Consider the following 21,405-nt stretch of genomic DNA (forward strand, 5'->3'; position numbering starts at 1 on the left):
CAAGAATGTAATACAGACAAACAAGGAAAATCCTTCCTTTTTCTCCATAGTGCTGAAAATTCTCAACTACTCTTTTTTCATCCTGTTCTTTGATTTTTTTTTTGCAACACTAATTTTAACAAATGCAGTTTTGCTCTACAGATATGCAGAATCCTAAGGAGGCTATTGTTTTCCCCTTATCTTTTCACTGGCTTCCTCTTTTTTCCAGTGTCAGACTTTGACTGGTAAATTCCACAGCACTTCACTGCTACCCTATTATCTCATAATCAGCAGGAAATGAAAGGTAAACTCCAACTTCTCATTAGCTGAATCAACAAAAATCAGAGGCTATATTACCTTTTATATCAAGAACCTTTGGATTACCTGCCAAACACAGTTTCCTTTCAACTCTTTAGATACCTGTGCTGAAGTATTGTTAAATCATGACTTCTATGCATAACAACAAACTTCAATGTATATTTGTGGTCACAACAAAGAAATGCTTTGGGATGTTCTCTTTTACCCTGTTTCATGTTGAAGACTCCTACATTACCAGACAATGTAACAGTTAACCATATTCTTGGTCAGCTTTTGGAGTCTTTAAGAAAGTCCAAGACTTTCTTAGAGCCTCTCCAAGACTTGGGTAGGTTATTTTACACTTCTCCTTAATTGGGATTACCGTTCTTTTGGGATAAGATTTCAAATTAAATGTTTTGGTTAATGTTAATGATTTTTTTGTTTCATTTGTTTTGTTTTTTAAACAACATTTGTGGAATCAAAACCTAACTAAACCAACACTGGTCTCAGTCTCACCCATTAGAAAGTAGTAACAGAAAAAAATAGAATTAATAAAATACTTTTTAAGAATTTCTCATATTCCTTCAAAGAAGAAGGTAAGAACTCTGTCAGGAACAATACAGATTAAGAGATTATCCAATCCCAAAGCTCAAAATAAATCCTAATTCTCACCTATCAGCAGACATTACAAAAATATTTTATTTATTCAGTTTGTTTATACAATGGAATTCCTCAATTCTTATGCCTCCAAGTAAAATGTGAGCCTATGCATATAATAAATTTTCAATAATGCTACACATCCTCATTAAATTTAAATTATCTGCCAAGCAAAAACATATTAGTGCAAAAATATTTCCAGGAACTTTGTTCACCTTCCCACAGATATAAACATGTTTCACAACTTTAATTAGTCGCATGACAAATTTACCCATGACAAAAGACCTTAGGAACTGCCATATTATTATTATATTTCACCAGACTATTTTTTTTTAATTTGGATAAAACAAAGCTCTTGTTATATCAAGATATATACATTTTATACCTTCTTGAATCAATGCATTATGTGTGTAGAGAATAATAAGGCAGTGAGATGAAGCTACTAATGACAGGGTAGATTTTCATCAGTTGAAATGCAAGCATTTTGCCTAGATGCTAATATTTTTTTTTGAGATGATATTCCAGCAAAACTGAAGTATTTATACTAAGTAAGATGTAATTACTGTGCATATGCAAAAGCACTGTCTAATGTAATTAAAACACTTTTCTTCCAAAGCACCATTCAACTCTCACCCTTAAATAACATCCCATTGTAACAATTTTAAATTTTATATGAAACAAAAGAGCTACACTTCACTCAAGCCGTATCATTGCAAACAATGTCATACAAAAAAGTTGAGCAAAACTGCTTAATGCATTACAGTTACATTACATGTAGAAGCATTACTGATAATAATTAAAGGTTTTCTATCCCATATTTTAAGGCAAAACCATTAATATTACTGTCTTTCAGAAGCAGCAAGCAAATATTTTCCTTACATTATTCAGATCACTGGTCCTTGGCAATAGCACCAAGGAAACTATTAAAGTTCACATCTTTCATCCAGTTAAAGAGTGACAGGGTTTTAATGCTTATTGGTAAAGTTCATATAAAAAAACTTTATCTGAAATATTTTACTTTAGAAACACCATTATGGCCGAGTGTCAGCCATAATTTCTTTCACTTATTCAAGTAATCTAAGAATTCTGAAACTATTTTAATATAAAATGTACTGAAACAAAAGGCAATCATATAACTTTCCACAGATAACACCATGACCAGTTCACTCACAGAGACCACATATTTCATTTGTGCACAGGGAGCACAAGTTAACTGCTCTCAGCCTATCAAAAAATGAGAAATGGGTGCAGATTTCAGCTCTTAATCCTAAACTGGATTAATCGTAAATATTTGCAATTTCAGAGAAGCAAATCCTAACACTTGTTTTTCAGACACTTTTGGAAAGATCTGTTTTGAATTTTTTTACCCCATACTTTTTTGGGTGTCTCAAACTCAGAACAGGTGTCTCTTAGTCATGCAAGCATGACCACTTTCCCTAGATAAAACCTACCATATACCATTAATAAACCCTATTAAATACACACATTCAAGCATCAAAGAATATTTTTGACTATTCTTTCCTGCAATACAAGATTTAACTTGCTGTGGAAGATTTTTAGCCAGAGCAAGAAACAGCCACTCCCCATTCTTATTTCAAATACTTTCATTATTAAAATATCAAGAAAACATGTAAACCGGTGTACCTTTATTTACAGGCAAAAATACTAATAAAGATGATTCAGATCTCTAACAACTTTAATCTTTGCCTCCTAAAAGAATATTTTTTCTTAAACTGAAAAGTTTCACTATTTTAAAAGATTGTTGTTTTCTGTTTCACTCATGTGCATCAATATATGGACACATATATTGATATAAACATTTACCAGTAACACTAAATTACCATTTTCTTTTAAAGTCCATTCAATGCTGCCTTCACAAGGGAGGCATTCAACTAATGCAAGAAACTACAACTCACTACTAGTAAAAGTCAGAGGGTCATCAGTGACAAAGGCTTATTCAGACCACCTCTTCCATACACTTGGATTCACTACAGCTTAAGACAACAGCTTTCATTGCTCAGCAGAGGATCTTTATTCAAATAAGCTTTGAAAACCAATTCAAAGCTCAGACTGACCAGGTTTACTAAAATTTCTCTGACAAACCCTCTAAGACAGATTGGAAAATTTCACATTATAAATAGTTTCATTATAATCAGTTCCCTACACCCACATGCACAATTTTAATGCAAAAAGTTACAAGAACAAGATCTACAAAGCTAGTTTCTTTCACTCTTCTCCTATAGAGGCTAAGTTAAAACACATTGAGTGGTGAAAAAAAAAATGCAACAAGTACACCCAAAACTGAGAAAAGGTACAAGCCATGAAGCAAAATGATATAGTATATCAAAGGCCTTCTACTGAAGAATGAAAGAAAACTAACAAACGCACATAAATTCTGAAATATCAAGAGGAGCAGTAACGAAAACACATTAAAATGCTTTAAGCTATAGAGAAAAGGAATTAAGTAACTACATATGTTAAAGATCACCAGAATAACTGGTGGGTTAGAAATCAGAATTCAGCTAAAAATGTATTCTGAGATCTTGGCAGTAGATGGACTTTGATAGACTAAGACTTTAGAACTCTAAGCAAAACTGAGATTCTCTAAAAAAAAAAAAATCATCTCACTAGGATGATAAAGAGAAAATCAAAACTGTTTCATATCTTAAAATTGCAAGAAAAATTACTTTGAAAGATGTGAGAAGAGTTAATAAGTAGCAACATTTAATTACCAAACAATGATGTGTATAAGGTGGAAAGAAACTAGGGCTTAGTATTTAAACTGCATAAAGCACTGCTTGCCATGATAGCTTCCAAAAATACCATTAAAAAATCTGAATTATGTGACTTCTAATGTATGTTTTGAAGCTTAAAAAAAAACCAAACAAAAAAGTCCAAGAAATACAGAATTCTAAAAAAATGCTATGAATTGACACACACAAGCCCTGGGTGGTCCATGTCTTTGAGGATGGAGGTATATGGAACGAAAAGAACAACCACCTACTTAAACCAGATATTTATCTATGCATTGCAAATATGTACAACTTCCCCTGAAGACTTTCATGATTCTTGCACTGAAGCCCAAGACAACATGTACATACTTATTTTCCTCATTTATTTAATACAGAATAAAACTAAAAATAACTTGACCACAAAAATTCCTTTCCTGTTATTTAAAAAGCTCTTTCCTTGCTTTAGAGGTCCATGGGGAAAAACTTTGAATCAAACCTAACCATAACAATTCTGGAAAACTCTGAATATTTTCCCAATATACTCAAAATACTAGGTAAAAAAAAAGTTATGTCAAGCTACCTATCTCTGTTCAAAGCACTTACGGTTCCTCACATAAGACTCGAGGCTTCCTCAGTCAAAAGCATGATTAACATGACTTTTTAAGTACAGGTCCACTCATTCATTTTGTGTACCTTTCTGCTATGAACTACTAAAGATTGACAAAGCCTATAAAACAATTTTTCTGAAAATAAATGCCATATATACAACTTTAATGATTTTTGCCTTTTTAATAAGGGGTTCAGGATATTATCTGTTCATACTGACTTTTTGGTTATACAGAAATCAGATATTTTCCAACATTTCAACCCATATTCTGTTCTTAATATTCTTTTAGGAACAAGACTCATCAAAAGCCAACTGTGCAGGCTCGTGATTGTGACACTCTTCTAGACAGCAGATTAATGCTTTTTTTCTAAAACTCTTCTGTCAGTTACTAAATTGAGCTTCAGAAAGTGTATGTTTTACAGCATTCCAAGACACTTCTGATTCCTATTCCAAATCCAATTAGTAAGAAAGTTATGTAACAGAGAAAGTTTTGGACAAAGTAATTCAAAACCTCATGCATGAAAATCATGTGACCAATCCACTTTCCAAACATACTATTTTTTGTTTGTTTTAAAGAAAATTTGGCTCTGACAGTATTTAAACTATCTGTATTTCCCTCTCTGTAACATGAATATTTATTTCTGAAATGCAAAAAAGTTCTCATGATTTCATCCAAATTATACTTTTCTTATAATGTATTTTTTATTATATTTTATAATGCTATTCGAAACACTGAACTCTATTTCTCTGTGCACCTTGCACTATTATCAGTGACATCTGGCCCACAATCTTCTTTTAATAGAGGCAAACCCTACGAAAAAGAAGGAAACAAAAAGCATCTAAATCAATGTGTCAGCTAATTTTGCCATAAAAAGTCCACAATCCCCTGAGGAATTTTTAATGTATTTTTGAAGAGATACGCATGGATACTTTTCCAATAGCAGAGAAATTATTTTCTTCCTAGTTCTTATTCTGAAAGGGAACAAAATCAGTAATACCCATTAGATGGAATCATTCTGCATCAGAGGTTTTTGTGGGTTTTTTTTTCCAAAAAGGGAAATACACTTCCATGTCAAGCCATACCAACTAATTTACAGAAAAAGAACTTCTGGGAGACAGGGAGATGGAGGAATGTGGAGAGGTAGAGTAAAAATGAAGGATTTTCCAGTATTAGGAAATTTCTTGACCCTTTGCAATCCTATAGAGAATTGATCTGTTTCTGTTAATCTACATAGTTATTACACTACTCCATAATCTTCACATCATCAGAAATCTACCTTCCCACAGTAGTGAAAATAAAACCTACAAACAACAAACCCCTCCACAAAACCCCACAAGCATTACTCTATAATAGTAGGTCTGCCAAGTGACAAAATAACATTTGTCACTTGGAAAAAAAACAGAGGAAAAAAACCTTTTTATCCTAAAATGGAAATTCCATTGGCCTGTATGACAAACGGAGTATAAACTGTTGTGCTTGTGCATTAGGGACAGCAACTCAAAGCAGAGATGTTCTCTTATTAGAGCAATGAGTTTTCATATAAACATCAGGCAACACTTCAGATCACAGGAAGGTCTTGCCTACCTTAAACCAATCCACTTTTCTCTTTTATTCCACTTGGTCAAGCAGAANGTACCAAACAGACTAGTCTATAATCTTAGGTCATGCTAGGTACAACAAAGTATCCTATTTTGCTATCACTCTCAAGACTAAATTGAAGAAAGGAATTAAAATCTAGGTACTAACAAAAAAACCACTGGACTAGAAGGTTGCTGTAGCTTGACCTCAACCAAAATGAGAATTCAGTAGGATAAACTTTGACAAATGCTGCAATCACTGTTCTTGAAAATATCCAAAACTGATTATAATGTTTTACAGCTCAAGAACCAGTTTTGTTAATATACAATTATATTTTTAGTTACTTTAAACAACATTTTCTCCAAGTATGTCTTCATTTTTTCCATGGCAACTATAATACAACTCTTTCTAACAAACCTGTATGTATTTATCTTCTTTATTATCAGTCTTTTCAAACTAAACAGATTATGCTTTTTCAACATCTCTTTGGTTGCTTTCTTTGAATTAGTAATCATTTCCTGTTCACCTTTCAAGTCTCATCTCTTAAAGTATGTTTTCAAAAACTAGATACTTTTTTTCATTCTTCATCACTCTTGAGTATAGCACACTATTTCAGCTGTATTTTACACAGAATATTTCCATTCCAATCACCCAAAAGCAAAATTGCTTTTGATACCATACAAGTAACACTCTCAGTCTGAACTTCTGGAATGCCTAGTCTTCTTCTGCATCAGTACTGTCTATTTGATTAGTCAACACATTATTCTTCCACTTGCCTGCTTCATTTCATTCTCTGACTACAAAATAATGTCTCCGGTTTACTAAGATCGTTTTAAATACTAATCCTATATAGAGTGTTTGCTCCCAGTATGACTTCAAATTTATAATCTATTTATGATTACTCTATTAGCATGACTGACAGAAAAGGAAACAACTTGTGACTTTATTATCTGACCTAAAGAATTCCTTGCTTGTATTTGGCCTCGCTTTGCACAAAAAAAATTCCCCCCTACTCAGATACCAAATTATATAATTTGAATAATATGTGATATCCAACATTTATCAATGAAAATTTAAAAAATAGCTAGGCAACCAGCTGTTGAGATACAGTAGATACTGAAAACATTATGATTTATAACTATACAATCCAAGACATTTTATGAGAAGTCTTTTATGAGGGAAAACTTATGAGTCAAGAGCTACACTCTCAGATATAGTGTCAGATGTAAACATGAAATTTGGGGGAATGGGAGTATGTGTGGTTTAATAAAAATCAAATTAAGCTTAGAGCTCTCTACTTAGTCTCTATCTAGAGTAAAGCAGTTTATCCCCAAAAGAAGATCCCAATAGCTTCCCAAGAGGCTTTTCATTAACTGGATAAAGTTTGAAGAGATTTATCAGCTTACCTAACTGGATAAAATAAATAATGCTAATATGTTCCTCTGCATCACATTCAGATAAGTTTTTTCATTCACCAATACTGTCACAGATGTAGCAAGAAAAAAAAAGTCAATTTACATCTAAGGAGCAAATTGTAATCCAATTAAAATGTATATTATAGAGTAGAATATTAATCTTGAATACATATAATCAAATATTATCAAATATGAAGAATACTAAAATCTTTTTTCATCTTCCTAATAAGACATCTTTTGCAATTTATGAAAAATATCATGCAGAAGAATTAGTAGGAAGGTAATCTCAACCTGAAACTACAGGTACACAATATAAATTTGTGCTGCTTTCATAAGGTAGAAAACAGTGGAAACAGAATCTATTATCCACAGATCAGCTCTTCATTTCAATATCCAACTGGTGACATCAAGAAATAAAAAAGAGATACTATTAATAAATAAGTAAATTCACAAGAATTCAGTAGAGACTAACACAACGTAAAATAATGCTATGATTATAACACTATTTGAAGAACAAGTTAAGCATGTAGTTTAGAAATGGAGCTATGGTAAAATTAAATATTCTTTCTAAAAGCCATTGTGGCTGACAGTTTGGATTAAGATACAAATAAATAAAAACATGATCCTGTACTTAAAAAAAGTTCCATTATCTTAGTTTGACATTTCAGAATCACTCCAGGATTACCCTTCCTAGTGACAAACCCAAAGCTGAATTTTAGGCTCATTAATGAAGGGGAGAGAACTCACACACATGCATTTCTATGAATTCTCTTTTTTTATAACTCTACAGATAAATCTTTATAATATCCATTGCTCATGCAAAAGGCACAGAATTAGGCAGACGACAGACACATAATCCAACCCTCCATTCTCACAGGAAACAGGAACTTTGTATGTCTTTCTCAAGAACAAACCATGGAACACCCTCAAGAAAACAGCATTCACAATAAACAGACAACAGCACAGCAAGAACTACAAATTTTGAGAACACAAAAATATCAACATCAACCTAAGACAAGACTTTTAAATGTTATGTACCTATTACATATGCCAGATACATATACTTCCTATATGATTTAGATGGATTGTAGTGGCACACATATCCTAATCTGGAGCACATAACTACTCTCCAGTTAAGGATAAAAGGATTAAGCCCAAAGGCACTATTTTAAATTTGTCTTTTACCACAAAGCTGTGAGATGTTCTGAGGTCCAAGATGGGCTTGAAGCCCCCTGACTTTTTCAGGATCAGGAAGTACCTTCACTAAAATCCTTTCCTTGTTCCTCTTGTAGTGCAGGCTTTATAAATCTGCATTTAGAAGGGAAAAAAAATCTGGTTCAGAAGAGCAGAAAGACTTTTAAGTATTCCATATCACTTCAGTCTGTGCCTTGATAGTCTTGGACTAACTACAATATTGCCTCAAAGTAAAAGGCTGAAGGGGTCAGTGTCTGGAAAAAAAAAAAATACACAAATGTACTAATATACGGAAAATGTGTATATCCTACTTCCAAAACTGCTTCAACAAGTACATGCATATAATGCAGATCTTTCAGTTCTATTCAGTCATTCACTAGCATATTCCCTCATAATGATCACTTTGTTTTCTGAAAACAGGGGTTTTTTCCTTCCCCTAAAGTATGTATAGTTTATCTATTTCTTCTGTCTTTCATATGACACTTTCATTACAGTGTTCTCAAAGAAAACCAGAAATTTCTTATAAGACCTAATTGTTGTATTTCATTTTACTGTTATAATTTTTATAATAACTGAAGCATCAAACACCTTCACAATCTGACTGCACGGGTACTGCAAACCCCAACAAAAAATGCTGATATTCTGTGCACTGAAATGAAAATCAAAAAGTTGTGCAGTTTTGAAGAACTTCAAAGATTCTACAAATCCTACAAACTATGAACTTATTTAGTGGTTTAATTTTGCAATGGCAAAGATAGTTCGTAAACAAAAATATTTAGAACAGACTGCCATTGGTTCATCAACAATAAGACAGACCAAAAACTGAAAAAAGTTTGATTTATAAGAATTTTTATCCACTGAAGAAGTAATGATTAAAAGTTTGAAATGTAATAACTTTTGGAATAACTTGAATTTAGAAGCATAACATTCAAAAATTCATTCCACAAAAAACTCTGGAGAACAATTAATTGCAAATTAAAGCTACTTTTTTTCTTTTTCTTAATGAAAATTTATATAACTCAAAAAATGTACCACAGTTCAGTTTTAAAGAGCTATCCCTCACATCAAAACAGGCGTTCATCTCCTAGCTTATTTGTTGTTTCGTTTTTAGGGTTCACAGATAATCTTTTAGAGAGATGACAAATACCAGGGCCTGGAGTCAGTTCTGAGATAAGCCTGCAGGTAGTATAGCTAACACAAAAAGTAGAAAACTCGCCCAGTACATAAGGAAACCTCTGAAAAAACTGTTGTGACCTTATAGAAAAAAGAGTGGAAATAAAGAGATCAGTGTGCTGTAAACTCTTCCATACCCCTCACTTCCTGTCCCATTAGACACTGTCAATGGAGAGTGTGCCAGTTTTGGTCATAAAGACAGTTGCACAGCTAATTTCCACCTATAAAACAGAATGAATGTATCATGTATCATGGTTTAGGTTTTGTTTATTTTGAAGTCACCACTTTTACCAGAATGGTTTTTTACTGAAATATTTATTTCAAGTTCACATTAACTGATGTTTCTAGAGTCAGACACAGTCTGGATTATTCTGTGTTAGCCAAGCATTTAACTGGCTTTGCAACAGCTCTTCCTTAACAAAAATCAAGGAGAATGCTTTTTAAATACTCATCCGATTCAGTTAAAATGACCTTGAGTTCACTACAAACAGAACGTGCTCATGGCAGTAACAAGTCACCTGAAATCTAGAAAACTGATCAGGCAGCTGAACATCAAGAGTTACACTTTAAAGTAATTTAAAAAAAAAACATTAGGTTGTATTTAATCTAAGCAGTCAGAATACTGGAAACTAAAAGTGAAGGCTCTTCACATATAATTTTCAAAGTGTTTTCTAATTTTTTAACTTCTTGAACATTTGTATTAAATGTGTGTTTAATACAAGTGCTTAATTAAGCACAACAGAAGCAGAGAGTGTTAAGGCTTGACTGAATGAATATTCATCCTGTCCACCTTCCTTAAAAACATGAATACAGACATTTCACTTTAACAAAAACATAATAAGGTTGTGCATATTGCCATCCCTATTTCACCCAATAAAAAACTAAAAATATTTGTTAGGTTAGGGTTCATTTGTTGGCTTATTTTTTTTCCTTCTAGGGAACAAGTGTGCATATTAAAAATGTACAAGTTGCCACAAATATTTCTGAACTCATCTTAAATGTTACTGTATTCTTTCTTGTTTTTTCTAAACCTTTTTTTTCCCTCACTGACAATTCAACTCTTTTTTCTTCCAGCTGTTTCAGAATACAGCTGGGAATACATATGTTACAGAAATCATGCAAGCATAAAAGATAATTAAAATGTACCTTATTAAACTGCCAAATGCTGTTGGAGGGTCCTCTCCTTGTAACTTAAGTTTAGATTGATTGTACTAACAAGGGCAACACAGGTCAAAAAACCAGAAAACCAAAAAAAACCCCACCACCAAACTTAAAGTTGCCAAATGAGAGTATTACCCCAGTCCAGTCACTTCCTAAGCTCAGAAAGACACAGTTATGGTATATCACACCAACAAAGCTTCCTTCTCAGAAAAGTTATTCTTGCTGTCATTATCCAACCAAATACAACAACATACACAGTGCTCTGTCAAGAATTTTTGTGCATTATTCTTTATCACGCATTAAGCTTAATAACATAGCTTTAATTTCTATATTGTAGTGCTGTGTTGAGAAAGCAGTGGGTACTCCACCTCCGTCAAGTGAACTTTTTAAAAGATAAGCAACTTGGAAAATCTTGGAGGTAAATCAGGATTTTCTTTCTCAAAAAAAGATCACAAATTTTGGACCTAAGAGGTTAGAAACAATCTATGCCAAAACTTTATTAACTACAATCTTATGACAAAACCTGCTCATAGATACTGAAGTAAGGACAATAGCCCAGCTGATTTTGTATCCTCTATCTGAAAACAAGAAACTTTCTTTTATAAGGTGGATATCAATAAACTGCTTGGTGCTTTAACAGATCTTTGAAGAAATAATTGATTATAGTGCATCCTCCTCATAAATAACCCCCTAGGTAACCTAAATATTTCAACTAGTGGAAATTGTGTCTGCTAAGCTATTAAAGTAGCCTGAATAGAAAGATATATCATAATGTTTCTCTCAGATTAGCTGACAGAAGTTATTTGTGGGAAAATTATTAGAATTGTTGGTTTAGCACTAAAAATAATCCTGGATCAATGATTTTTAGAAATCTTTCAATATCACAGTATCTTCAGTTTGGTTAGGATGCCTTACACCATGCCTGTAGAGCACAGTGGAGCTCAGTACTGAGACTTCCTGGCCAGGTACACAAAGGTTCAAAAGTTAAAAGAAAACGTGGAGAAAAAAAAATAAAAAGCATGATTGCTATTGTTAGGTCTTCTCACTCCCAGGTTCACCATGTTGTGCCAAATGATACTACTAGAAAATTCAAGCTGGTCCAAACAGTCATTTGGGTGTGTATCACACTCCCCTGCAATGCTGCCTCCAGGAAACAATGTAGATAGAACTAAAAGGAAAGGCTAAAAAATCCTCCCATTCACACTGTCAACGTATCCTTCATCTGCTACTAACAGCCCAAATGGGACAACAAGACATTCAAACACACCCCAGCCTGCCAAGTCCAGTGAGTGCAAGTCTTTTGCCATTTGGGAAGTATGACCTCTGGCAGACTACTTCTGAAAAACTATAATTATACTAAAGGACTGGGCACTCACAGAAGGATGAACCAGCAACCAATTTATCAGCTCACTCATGGGCTTTTTCTCCAAGACATGCAGTAATTTCAAATTTCAAAACAAGACAGAAGTAGTTCCACATCTAGCTAGACGTGGAAAGCTTTGTTTTTCAGATGGAAGTAACAATTTTTTAAAAAGCGTGCAACTTCATTTAGGAGTTGAAAGGGATGTAGCGTAATTAAAGACTCTATAATTTCAGTATTCAAAAGCCATATCAGAAGACCACCTAGTTGTTCTAAGGTGATGGAGTAACAGTAAGATTTAAAATACTCTGCATACCTATTTAATTGAAATTAACACATTACTTTTTAAATAAAACTATGGGTTCATAAAAATAAGGCAACAAAGCACTACAGAGAAGAGATGCCCAGGTGAGGGCAGAAACAATACCAAATATATTACAAATGGCACCTACTTAGAAATAGTTTCAAAGATACTTCTCAGCTACACACACAATATGGAGATATCTAACACTAGAACAATAAATACTGAAAGATAGGTCTTTTCCTGTTTTCTTTTTTTCCATGTAATCAAGTTTTACTAAGTCTCCTGTACAGCCTGTCAGATCGGTTTTCACTACTGACTACAACTTTCATGAGCAGTGAAGAGAACACTTAAATAAAAACCACCGAAAAGGAAGGTTTGATGAAAGACACAAAAACATACTACCAACTACTTTCTCAGAGAAAAGCAGGTTATATTTGCAACTAGTAAAATAAGAAGAAAAAAAAACGATTGAGTAATTAATCAGATTTTAAAATTGTAGGCAATATGAACCAAACTCTTATAAGAATAACCAGTTTACAATAAAGCTATTTTCAAAAGTCTTGAGACGGAAATGCAAAAGTACTAAAAGCTAAATAGCCAATTAAAGAAAAGTAACATCTTGACAGTTACATTGATTTAATTTCTATCCCATATAATGATATATTAGAACACACTAGCAGACAGAAATCTAGAGATTTGATTATAGAGACATGAACAATAAAGACTACTATGAACAGAAGATAAGCAAATAATAGTCTTAATGAAAATCAGTATTTTCAATCTGCTGATGCTTCAAAACTTTAAATGAAAAATCAGTTTCTCTCTTACAAGCCTCAGACTTTGAAGTTTAAGTGCCGTAATCCTTAATTATAGATTTATTGAGTTGATTTTATGTTTCTACTGAAATTAACATTTCACACAAAATTCTACTAAAAATCTCAGATGCACAGTCATAATAATCACACACTAGATTTAACCAAATGTTACTGTGTCAGCTTACATACAACTTTTCCCAATGGTAACAATGCTAGTGGAGATTCAGACTACAACCAGAGATAAAGTTAGAAGCCCAAAAAGACTAAGCTCATTTTTATAAGCGAAAACAGTTTAACAAACAAGATATTCAAATAAAAATTTCAACAACAAAGAAAGCATGAAGTAGTGTACACTTAAGCATTATTTTTTAAGTGTTGCCAAAATGGAAATCACTACAAAAAGAAACAGGATTTTAGTCAGCAATATCAATATTCTCTTACAATATTTCTCTACCCCTTCTCCCTCACTTATTTACTCTCTTTATTCTATCTCCCATATTTCTGACTGCAGAGTCCTTGGAACATCAACCACATCTTATAAGTCTATATGGTACCTTCACATTATCAGACAAGGTAAAATTAGCAATTTTCTATCACTGTTATCTTCTCAGTAAGTTAGGACCAGTTTATAGAACAATAGCAAAAGGTTGCTACAGTAATATTAATTTTGATGTCATGAATATCTATGTAATGCACAACTAAGAGTTTTTAAAAAAAAAAAAGAAAAAGAAAAAGAAAATGCTTGAAATGAATAAACACCAAAAAGGGAAAAACTTACTCAGTATATTATGCAGAGAAATAAGTGGAACAGTGGATGCCAACAAAAGGCATATCAGGGGGTGAAAGGGGCACAGGGAATATTTCAACAGCTAACCTAGGCAAGGAGAGCAAAAGCAATAAAGCTATCCTCAAACAGCAAAGAAAGTCTAAATTATAACTTCCCTCCAGACAAGTGTTTATATACTATATATACAATCCTCTAACAGTGAAGAAACATGAGGGGATAATTTTGAAAATGTTGAAATATTTTAGTTAAATAAATATCTAAGCACCTGAGTCCTTGGCCGTTTTGGATAACATTAAGACAATTTATTAGTATCTATCTTAACACTCCAATAAGAGAGTAAAAGTTCCTACTTAAAAAATAGCATGCTCTAGAGAAAAGCCTATATTAAAACACATTATGTACATTCAGTGTCGAAGGACTGAAGACAGCTTTGTCCAAAAGCTCACAAGGACTAAACTTCACTCACTTTTCAAAGACTTAATTAGAACTTTTTAACAGTAGCAGTTATTCTGCTGAATAGTCAGACACCTTCATGAATTAGGCAAGTCTTATTAGCTTGTCACTTGCTAGAACTAGAGATATTAAATACCAACATCAGCAAAAATAGCATTCACTGCTTTTTAAATGAATCTTAAATCTTCCATTCTATGAGCAAAAACCATGTATTACTTGATTTACACACAGCAGCTCTCATACCCATAGGTCTTATTCACTTCATTAGGATTAGTCAACTTTTAATGGATGTGTAAGCTATTTCAGGTAGGATACTGAGTGTTCATGGGAACAACTGAATGTCAGTTTCAACCGAATACTCTACAACTACATAGAAGTTAAAAAGAAAGCCTTCTTAAACAGTGGAAAGTTGGAGTTAAGAGAAGACATTGTCCTAGTTTACCTTTTACTTGAATTCTTAAGACAATATAGTATTTAGAAATTGTGATTTTGAGGCCTTATCTAAAAAAGGTTTTGCTCCCAATGCTAATTGCAGCACCTGAAATTCTGTTCAGTTAGAATTCTCTACTGCTTCTCTCAAGCATAATTTATTTAGTATTACAATGTTCTAAAATCACACAGAAACAGAATACTTGCTTCAGATGTGGTATGTGAGAAATGCCTATATTTTAGCATGCTGTGTCCTCTTTCAATTAGACATAACAGTATTAGCATAATATCCCAGACTACTTTTTTTTAACTTCTAGTTCTACTTTGAGTGAAAATTGAAAGGAAAAAAAAAAAGGAAATGGTATAAAAGCTACTTACTAGGTAATGAAAACGCATACATTGCTAAAAGAATCTTAGACACTAAGTAATACGTAAATTATTTACCTTGGTTGCAATGTCAGCTTCATAACTGTCTTGTGTGGCAAAGAATCTTGGGAGGCCTGAACATCATCCTACAAGAGAACATCTTTGAATTTGCTTTTGAATACATTTAAATGGATAATATAGGAACTTTCTCTACTTTATGAATTTTGTGAAGTAGAAAACCATGTTAACAATACCACTAACCAAAGCCTGTTTTAGCACATTACTCAGGATGATAGACCCCTACACTTCATAAAATAAGTATTTCAGATTGACAAAAGAAAGAGGCTCAATTTGGCCCATTCATTGAGAAACACTTGTTTTTATTAAATGCCTTATTAGATGCCAGTATAAAATTTTTACCCGTTTTTTTCATTTTTGCATACAAGACTTCATAATCACCAACTTCTTTCAAATTTTGCAAATACTTATCATACATTTTTATTAACTTTCCCTTGCTATAAATTGACCCTGAAACACCACACTGCTGTGTATTTATCACCAGGATTCACTGTCTAGTCTTCTATCAGCTCTTGTTGTTGCCTTATATTGTACCTAGAGAAAAATTTCAAAAAAACCCCATAATTTGAGGTGTGGTAAGATTTTTATGTGATATAAATTATGTGAAGAATTATTTCACAATACTGAGATCTTACTTTTCACTGGCTTCTCTCTTTTCTTAAACGCAACCTGACCCAGGGCTCATTTCCACCGAGAAAAGGTAGAGACAAGACATTGCTGACACTGTTGCATTAGTCTAAGTAAGAGAACAGCCAAGCTGTTGATGAACAATGCATTCCTTTTAGTTCATACAATGCTGACCACTACAGACTTTGAAACTGAAGTGCAAAGTTCTCAGTTTCTCAAAACATCCTCAAAATTATGTTTTTCAAATCCAACTATTGTCACTTACATGAAAATTTTCTTTCTGCACTTAAAGAAATAAGACTAATGTACAGGAATGGTGCAATAGTTGCACAGCTTTACTTGTACAGTTTAGATCTCATCCTATTGGTTGGGTAGTTCTGGAATCTCTTTTTCAGTGTACTGCCTTCCAAACCATCTAGTTTTCATTTTTTTACTAATGTAGAGTCTGTAAAACTTAACACATGAAGTAAAAAATACTAAGTCATCAACTAAGAAAACTGTGACATGCTTTTGCATGTAACTAACAATTAAGAATAGTAGGAAAAGTACAAGTAGTGTCATTCTGGAGTCCTTTCATCATATCTTATTTACAGCTTCCTTTTTTCTGGGCTTCAAGAAGGAAAACTTTCTTCTGGTTGTACCTACTACCTGCTGGAATGCTGCTGCTACAGTCCCGCGCTCTGTTCCTCTATGTTTTTATATCTTCTTCACCCCTCAAAAACAACATCCATTTTCAATCTTAAAGTCTTCATCATTTGTCTTTCTCAGCTCTCTTCACATTCATTCTGACTGCCCATCTGTGAGCAATTCTTGATGTCAGCTTCCATCGGCCACCGAATACCATGATTCTGTACTGTAAAACAAGTGCCTTTGAACTTTCTACTTGCTCAAGGTTTGCAAAGGCTCTTGTAAATATACTGAAGTTAGAAGTCTACAAATCCCACATTAAAAAGCTTTAGTTGTGATATCTGATGTCCTGCAGAGATATTAGATTTATGATATGTTGCAGATACTGTTTGTCATACAGATAAATCATAATCTACTTCTGTAATCTCCTTATTTTTTATATTTTATATATATATAATAAATTCATTGAAATAAGAACTTTTATTTTAATTTCTGCTTTCACAGTGGTAATGATAGGTTTGACTTAGTATGCTCCTAGGCAATATACAATTTAAACAGCAATTAGTACTTCTACAATGCAGTGGTATTAATCCAGACTCATAAAGAACAGGAACAAAGAAAGTTTAGTAAAATGTAACATCATGACATCCTCCAATATAATTCAGAGTAGAAGTAAAAACTTCATTCCATGAATGACTTCAAAATATTTTTACTTTATGAAGGTGCACATTCAATTTGGTAGCCTTTCCAAATAGGAGAAAAATGATGTATTTCTGGCACACACCCAAATAGCACACACATGCAGCATTCATATATATACATATATATTTGTATAAAACTCACAAAAAGTATAAAGAATTATTTTAGCAATTTTTTTATATATACATATGACTGGAAGAGTAATTCAAGAACATGTTTTGTCAAGGTGCTCTTCACTGTAAAACAGGTCTCAAAATGAGAAATGGGGAAACGTTGCTGACTTTATGATCCATTTCATTGAACATTCCTGTTTCCCTGCTTCAAATAATTTCGGCTAAGGCAAAAAAAAAAAACAAGGTTTTGTCTCGCAAATTCAGCTTAGGCTTCTGTTTGGGATGGAAATTTTCTTCTTCCCATATTTTTTAAGTTACAAGTCAAATTACAGGACTGTCTACCATTATATATTCACTGACATATGCATATCATCTAAGTCATCAACAAATTTATGCCCACAAGAAAATTAGAACACCTGGTTTTACTATCTAATTCACAAAGTGGAACAAACTAAGACCCTTTGCTTTAGATGTGTGGGCTTTTTTTCAGCAATAACTGCTGAAATGTTTGCTTTTTACTTTCTAATACTTTCAATTAATATGAACAGTGATAAGAAGAAAATTTTTGAGAAGGGATTAGCCGCAAATTTAGTTCTGACTTTTCCAGGTCACTCAAACTGACTGTATTGAAAAGACAGACATCACTTTTAATTTTCAGAAAAAATCAAGAAAGACAGCTCACCATCTTCAGGAATGGGGTTGATGCATCATAACTATAAGCACTTTTATCCTTTAGGACAAGAATATGAGCAGAGTCAATTATCACTTTTTTCAAGTTCATTATTGAATGAAAAAGCCTGTTAAAACATTTAAAGTCTTAATTAGTTTTGAGTTGCTTTTATTCAATGTGGTAACACCAAAATTTAAAAATATTAAAGAACTCAACAATATGAGTTGTAGAAAAGCAAATGTACTTTTTAATATCAATATAGCACGAAATAAGAACAGCTAGTTGTAATGGGTGACGAGACTAAAAAAAGCAGAAACATTCAGAATTTCAGTACATTCCTGCCTTGCATAGTGAAAGTGAAGTAGATCTAACGGCTGTTATACTATAAAAGGTATACCCTTAGAATACTTTTTCAAGTACGTTTTCAAAATGCTAATCTTATGAAAGTTTGTGATTATGTTTGATTTCCAGTTTCTGTAGTGGAGACAAGCCTGAGATGATGGTCACAAAGTCAAGATTGACTTTGATTACACCTATCCTTCAATAGACTAAAAATTTATGAAATTTAAAAACACTTGTCACGAAATAGATTAAAATAAGGAGTATTTTAGATGTATTTAAAACAATGATTTAATTAATGAACATGTTGTACTATCAACTGTCTACCCTCATCTACCTCAATCAATCAAATTTCCTAGTTATTAACATTCCAATACGTAACAATTTTCTGAACAAACCCATAAATAAAGCATGTACATACACACAAACCCATATATCACACAATCTTCTTAAAAAAATTCTATGAAGCAGTTAACAGAATAATTTGTCAGTCCTGAGACAGCAACTACCCACTAGCTACAACAACAGTAAACAAAACCAGATAAGTTAAGTAGAAAATTGTCTATATCAAAAAGATTTCCCATATTGAAGGAAGGTAAATTAGAGGGTGTGGGATTTTCCAAGGAATATATGCTTAAATTAGCTTATCTCTTGATCACTGTTTAAGAAAGACAAAAATAATCTCCTATATAACAGTTACTGCAAAAAATAACAGCTGTAATTAAAGAAATCTCAGTATTGCATCTATCTAGCTTCTTGTGAAACCTCAAAAAATTTGGATATCGAATTCCTACTTAGAGAATTAAAATAAATGAAGAGCATGGGGAATCAGATCCACTTCTCATGCAGAGCACCACTACACTCTCAGTACTGAGTATGTTACTATATCAAATCTGTATCTCTGAAATAAACAGTTCTGTTCCAAAAAAGCAAACGGAAATTAAGTTTATATATTTATAATAAATTACCTAGTGCCATAATCCACAACTACCCAATCTTTGGCTGTTCCTGTAATAGCGTCATGATGCTGAAAGAGTCCAAGGTTCCTCCTGGCTTCTGCCAGTAATTTATAGTTATTCACTGAAGGAAACACACTCATCTTCTCAGATTTACTGGACTGTACCAAAGCCAAGGAGTAGAGAATTTCAGCTGCCCTGGAATTGCAGAGAATAATCAAGTATTTATATAGTGTTAAAAAGTAAAAAGCAACACACATTTTACCCAAAGAATAAACAGATGTTTCATGTCTTTCCTCATGCATAGTTCCAAGAGCTCTTTAAAAAATCTTGATCTTGCACATTTCAGCCTGTTTCTAGCTTCATACAGTAGCTTCCTGCAAGGCTTCTGCGATGGAAAACAGACCTTTAAAATAAAAATCTGACAGTACAAACTAACATACCATTTTCACAAATGTGTGAGGTATAAAGATTTGGCCTTAAAATATCACAGTATGGATAGTCTGCCTTAGAGAAAACATACAATTTCCATTTTAAAAGCAACTTATTAATCAAATAAAATTGTCTTAAATAAATATATTAATCTGTACAACAGTAGCTAATATCTATTCTGCCATTTGCACTTTAAGCAAACTAAATTATTCTAAGGACTTAAGCAGTTCAGGCACCTGTTCACTATACATTCACCTGAATGGTGATAACACTGGATTCAAAAACCCTTAGACTGCATAGAATTCAGAGCCCTTCTCTTCTACATCTGATGCAAAAGCCTAGCATTAAAATATTACCACTAAATTCTCACTTGCTTTATGAGAATCTAAATTTATTTTACAAAAAATATCCCCATAATTTCCAGTCATTATGAAAATTTCACTAACAAAAACGGCTGCAGAAATTCTAGGAAAACATCTGTTAACTTTTTTCCTATCTTCTTTTCCTCAAATGTTGCAGTTCTATTTTTGTACATCTGATATGTCAGATTCCTTTTCAAAATTTATTTAAGATTAATTAAGGTTTCTCAAGCATTTGAAGAAACAAATACAATACAAGTTGATGTTATAAAAAGCAAGTAAAGAAAAATAACATATGTTTTTGAAATACTAACTTCTAAGCATGTAAATAAAATAAAAAATAAAAAAGGAAAATACATTAACTTTTACATTTACCCAAGCTGCCAGTGAGTGCACGTGTTCAGTTTTAAACTACGTACAACAACAAATTTAACAAACATACTCAACTATTTTTCAGACTATGTATTGATATGAATAGTTAACATGAAAAATACCTTTGGATTCAGTTTAGTCTCTTTGTCTTTATGCAACACATAGGTGATAATTATGTAAAAACTGCAACTAGCACATACCCAACTAAACTGAAATGTGCACTGTAAATGTAACACCCTAATCCATTTCCATATTGTCAATATTTGAGGAATAGGATGAGATTTTGCTCTTACAGGTTAGGTAATTGTTCAGACACTATACACAAAATCAAGGTGATAGAAAGCTATAATTCTTTTTTTTAAATTACTAGCACACTTGAGTTTAATCACAGTAATTTAACTGTTGCTTAGTATAAATTCCTACATCTATGCATCCCTCCTACTTTGTTCTACTGCAGCTTAACTTGAAAGAAAAATGAAAATATTTTAGTTGAAAAAAAACAAAAGGCATCAGATGCACACTTATCCAGTGAATAGATCCTGTCTGAAAGCATTTTACCTTTTTTAAAAAAAATCTGAGTTAGCCCCTAAACCCTGACCTAACTGTAGCTGTAAAGAGGAGAACGTAAATCAAAATGCAGGTTAGATTTCCCTCTCCACCATCCACATGGATTCAATTTTACTTTCTATTAATGGGGAAGACTCTCAGATGCAGAATTTTCCTTTCAGGTCTCAATATTATTCTAAACATTACAATGGTCAAAGATGGTAGACAGCTAGAAATATGACACTGTATTAGCAAACACTTCAACTCAAAAGTAAGCAT

The 21,405-nt window shown here is 32.7% G+C and overlaps 1 protein-coding gene across 1 annotated transcript in view; it reads right to left on the reverse strand.

Moving 5' to 3' along the window:
• The window catches only part of MAN2A1 (mannosidase alpha class 2A member 1), a 107,144-nt gene that overhangs the window by 40,700 nt on the left and 45,039 nt on the right, over positions 1-21,405 (reverse strand). Inside the window, exons 10-12 of the mRNA XM_017812722.1 lie at positions 19,430-19,615; positions 18,135-18,249; positions 15,387-15,454 (exon numbers count right to left, since the gene is read on the reverse strand). Coding sequence (XP_017668211.1) covers positions 15,387-15,454; positions 18,135-18,249; positions 19,430-19,615 — 369 coding nt within the window. The remainder of the gene's footprint in view (positions 1-15,386; positions 15,455-18,134; positions 18,250-19,429; positions 19,616-21,405) is intronic.

The sequence above is a fragment of the Lepidothrix coronata genome, unplaced genomic scaffold, assembly GCF_001604755.1.
Source record: "Lepidothrix coronata isolate B3197 unplaced genomic scaffold, Lepidothrix_coronata-1.0 Scaffold37, whole genome shotgun sequence".
In the NCBI taxonomy this organism is placed as follows: domain Eukaryota; kingdom Metazoa; phylum Chordata; class Aves; order Passeriformes; family Pipridae; genus Lepidothrix; species Lepidothrix coronata.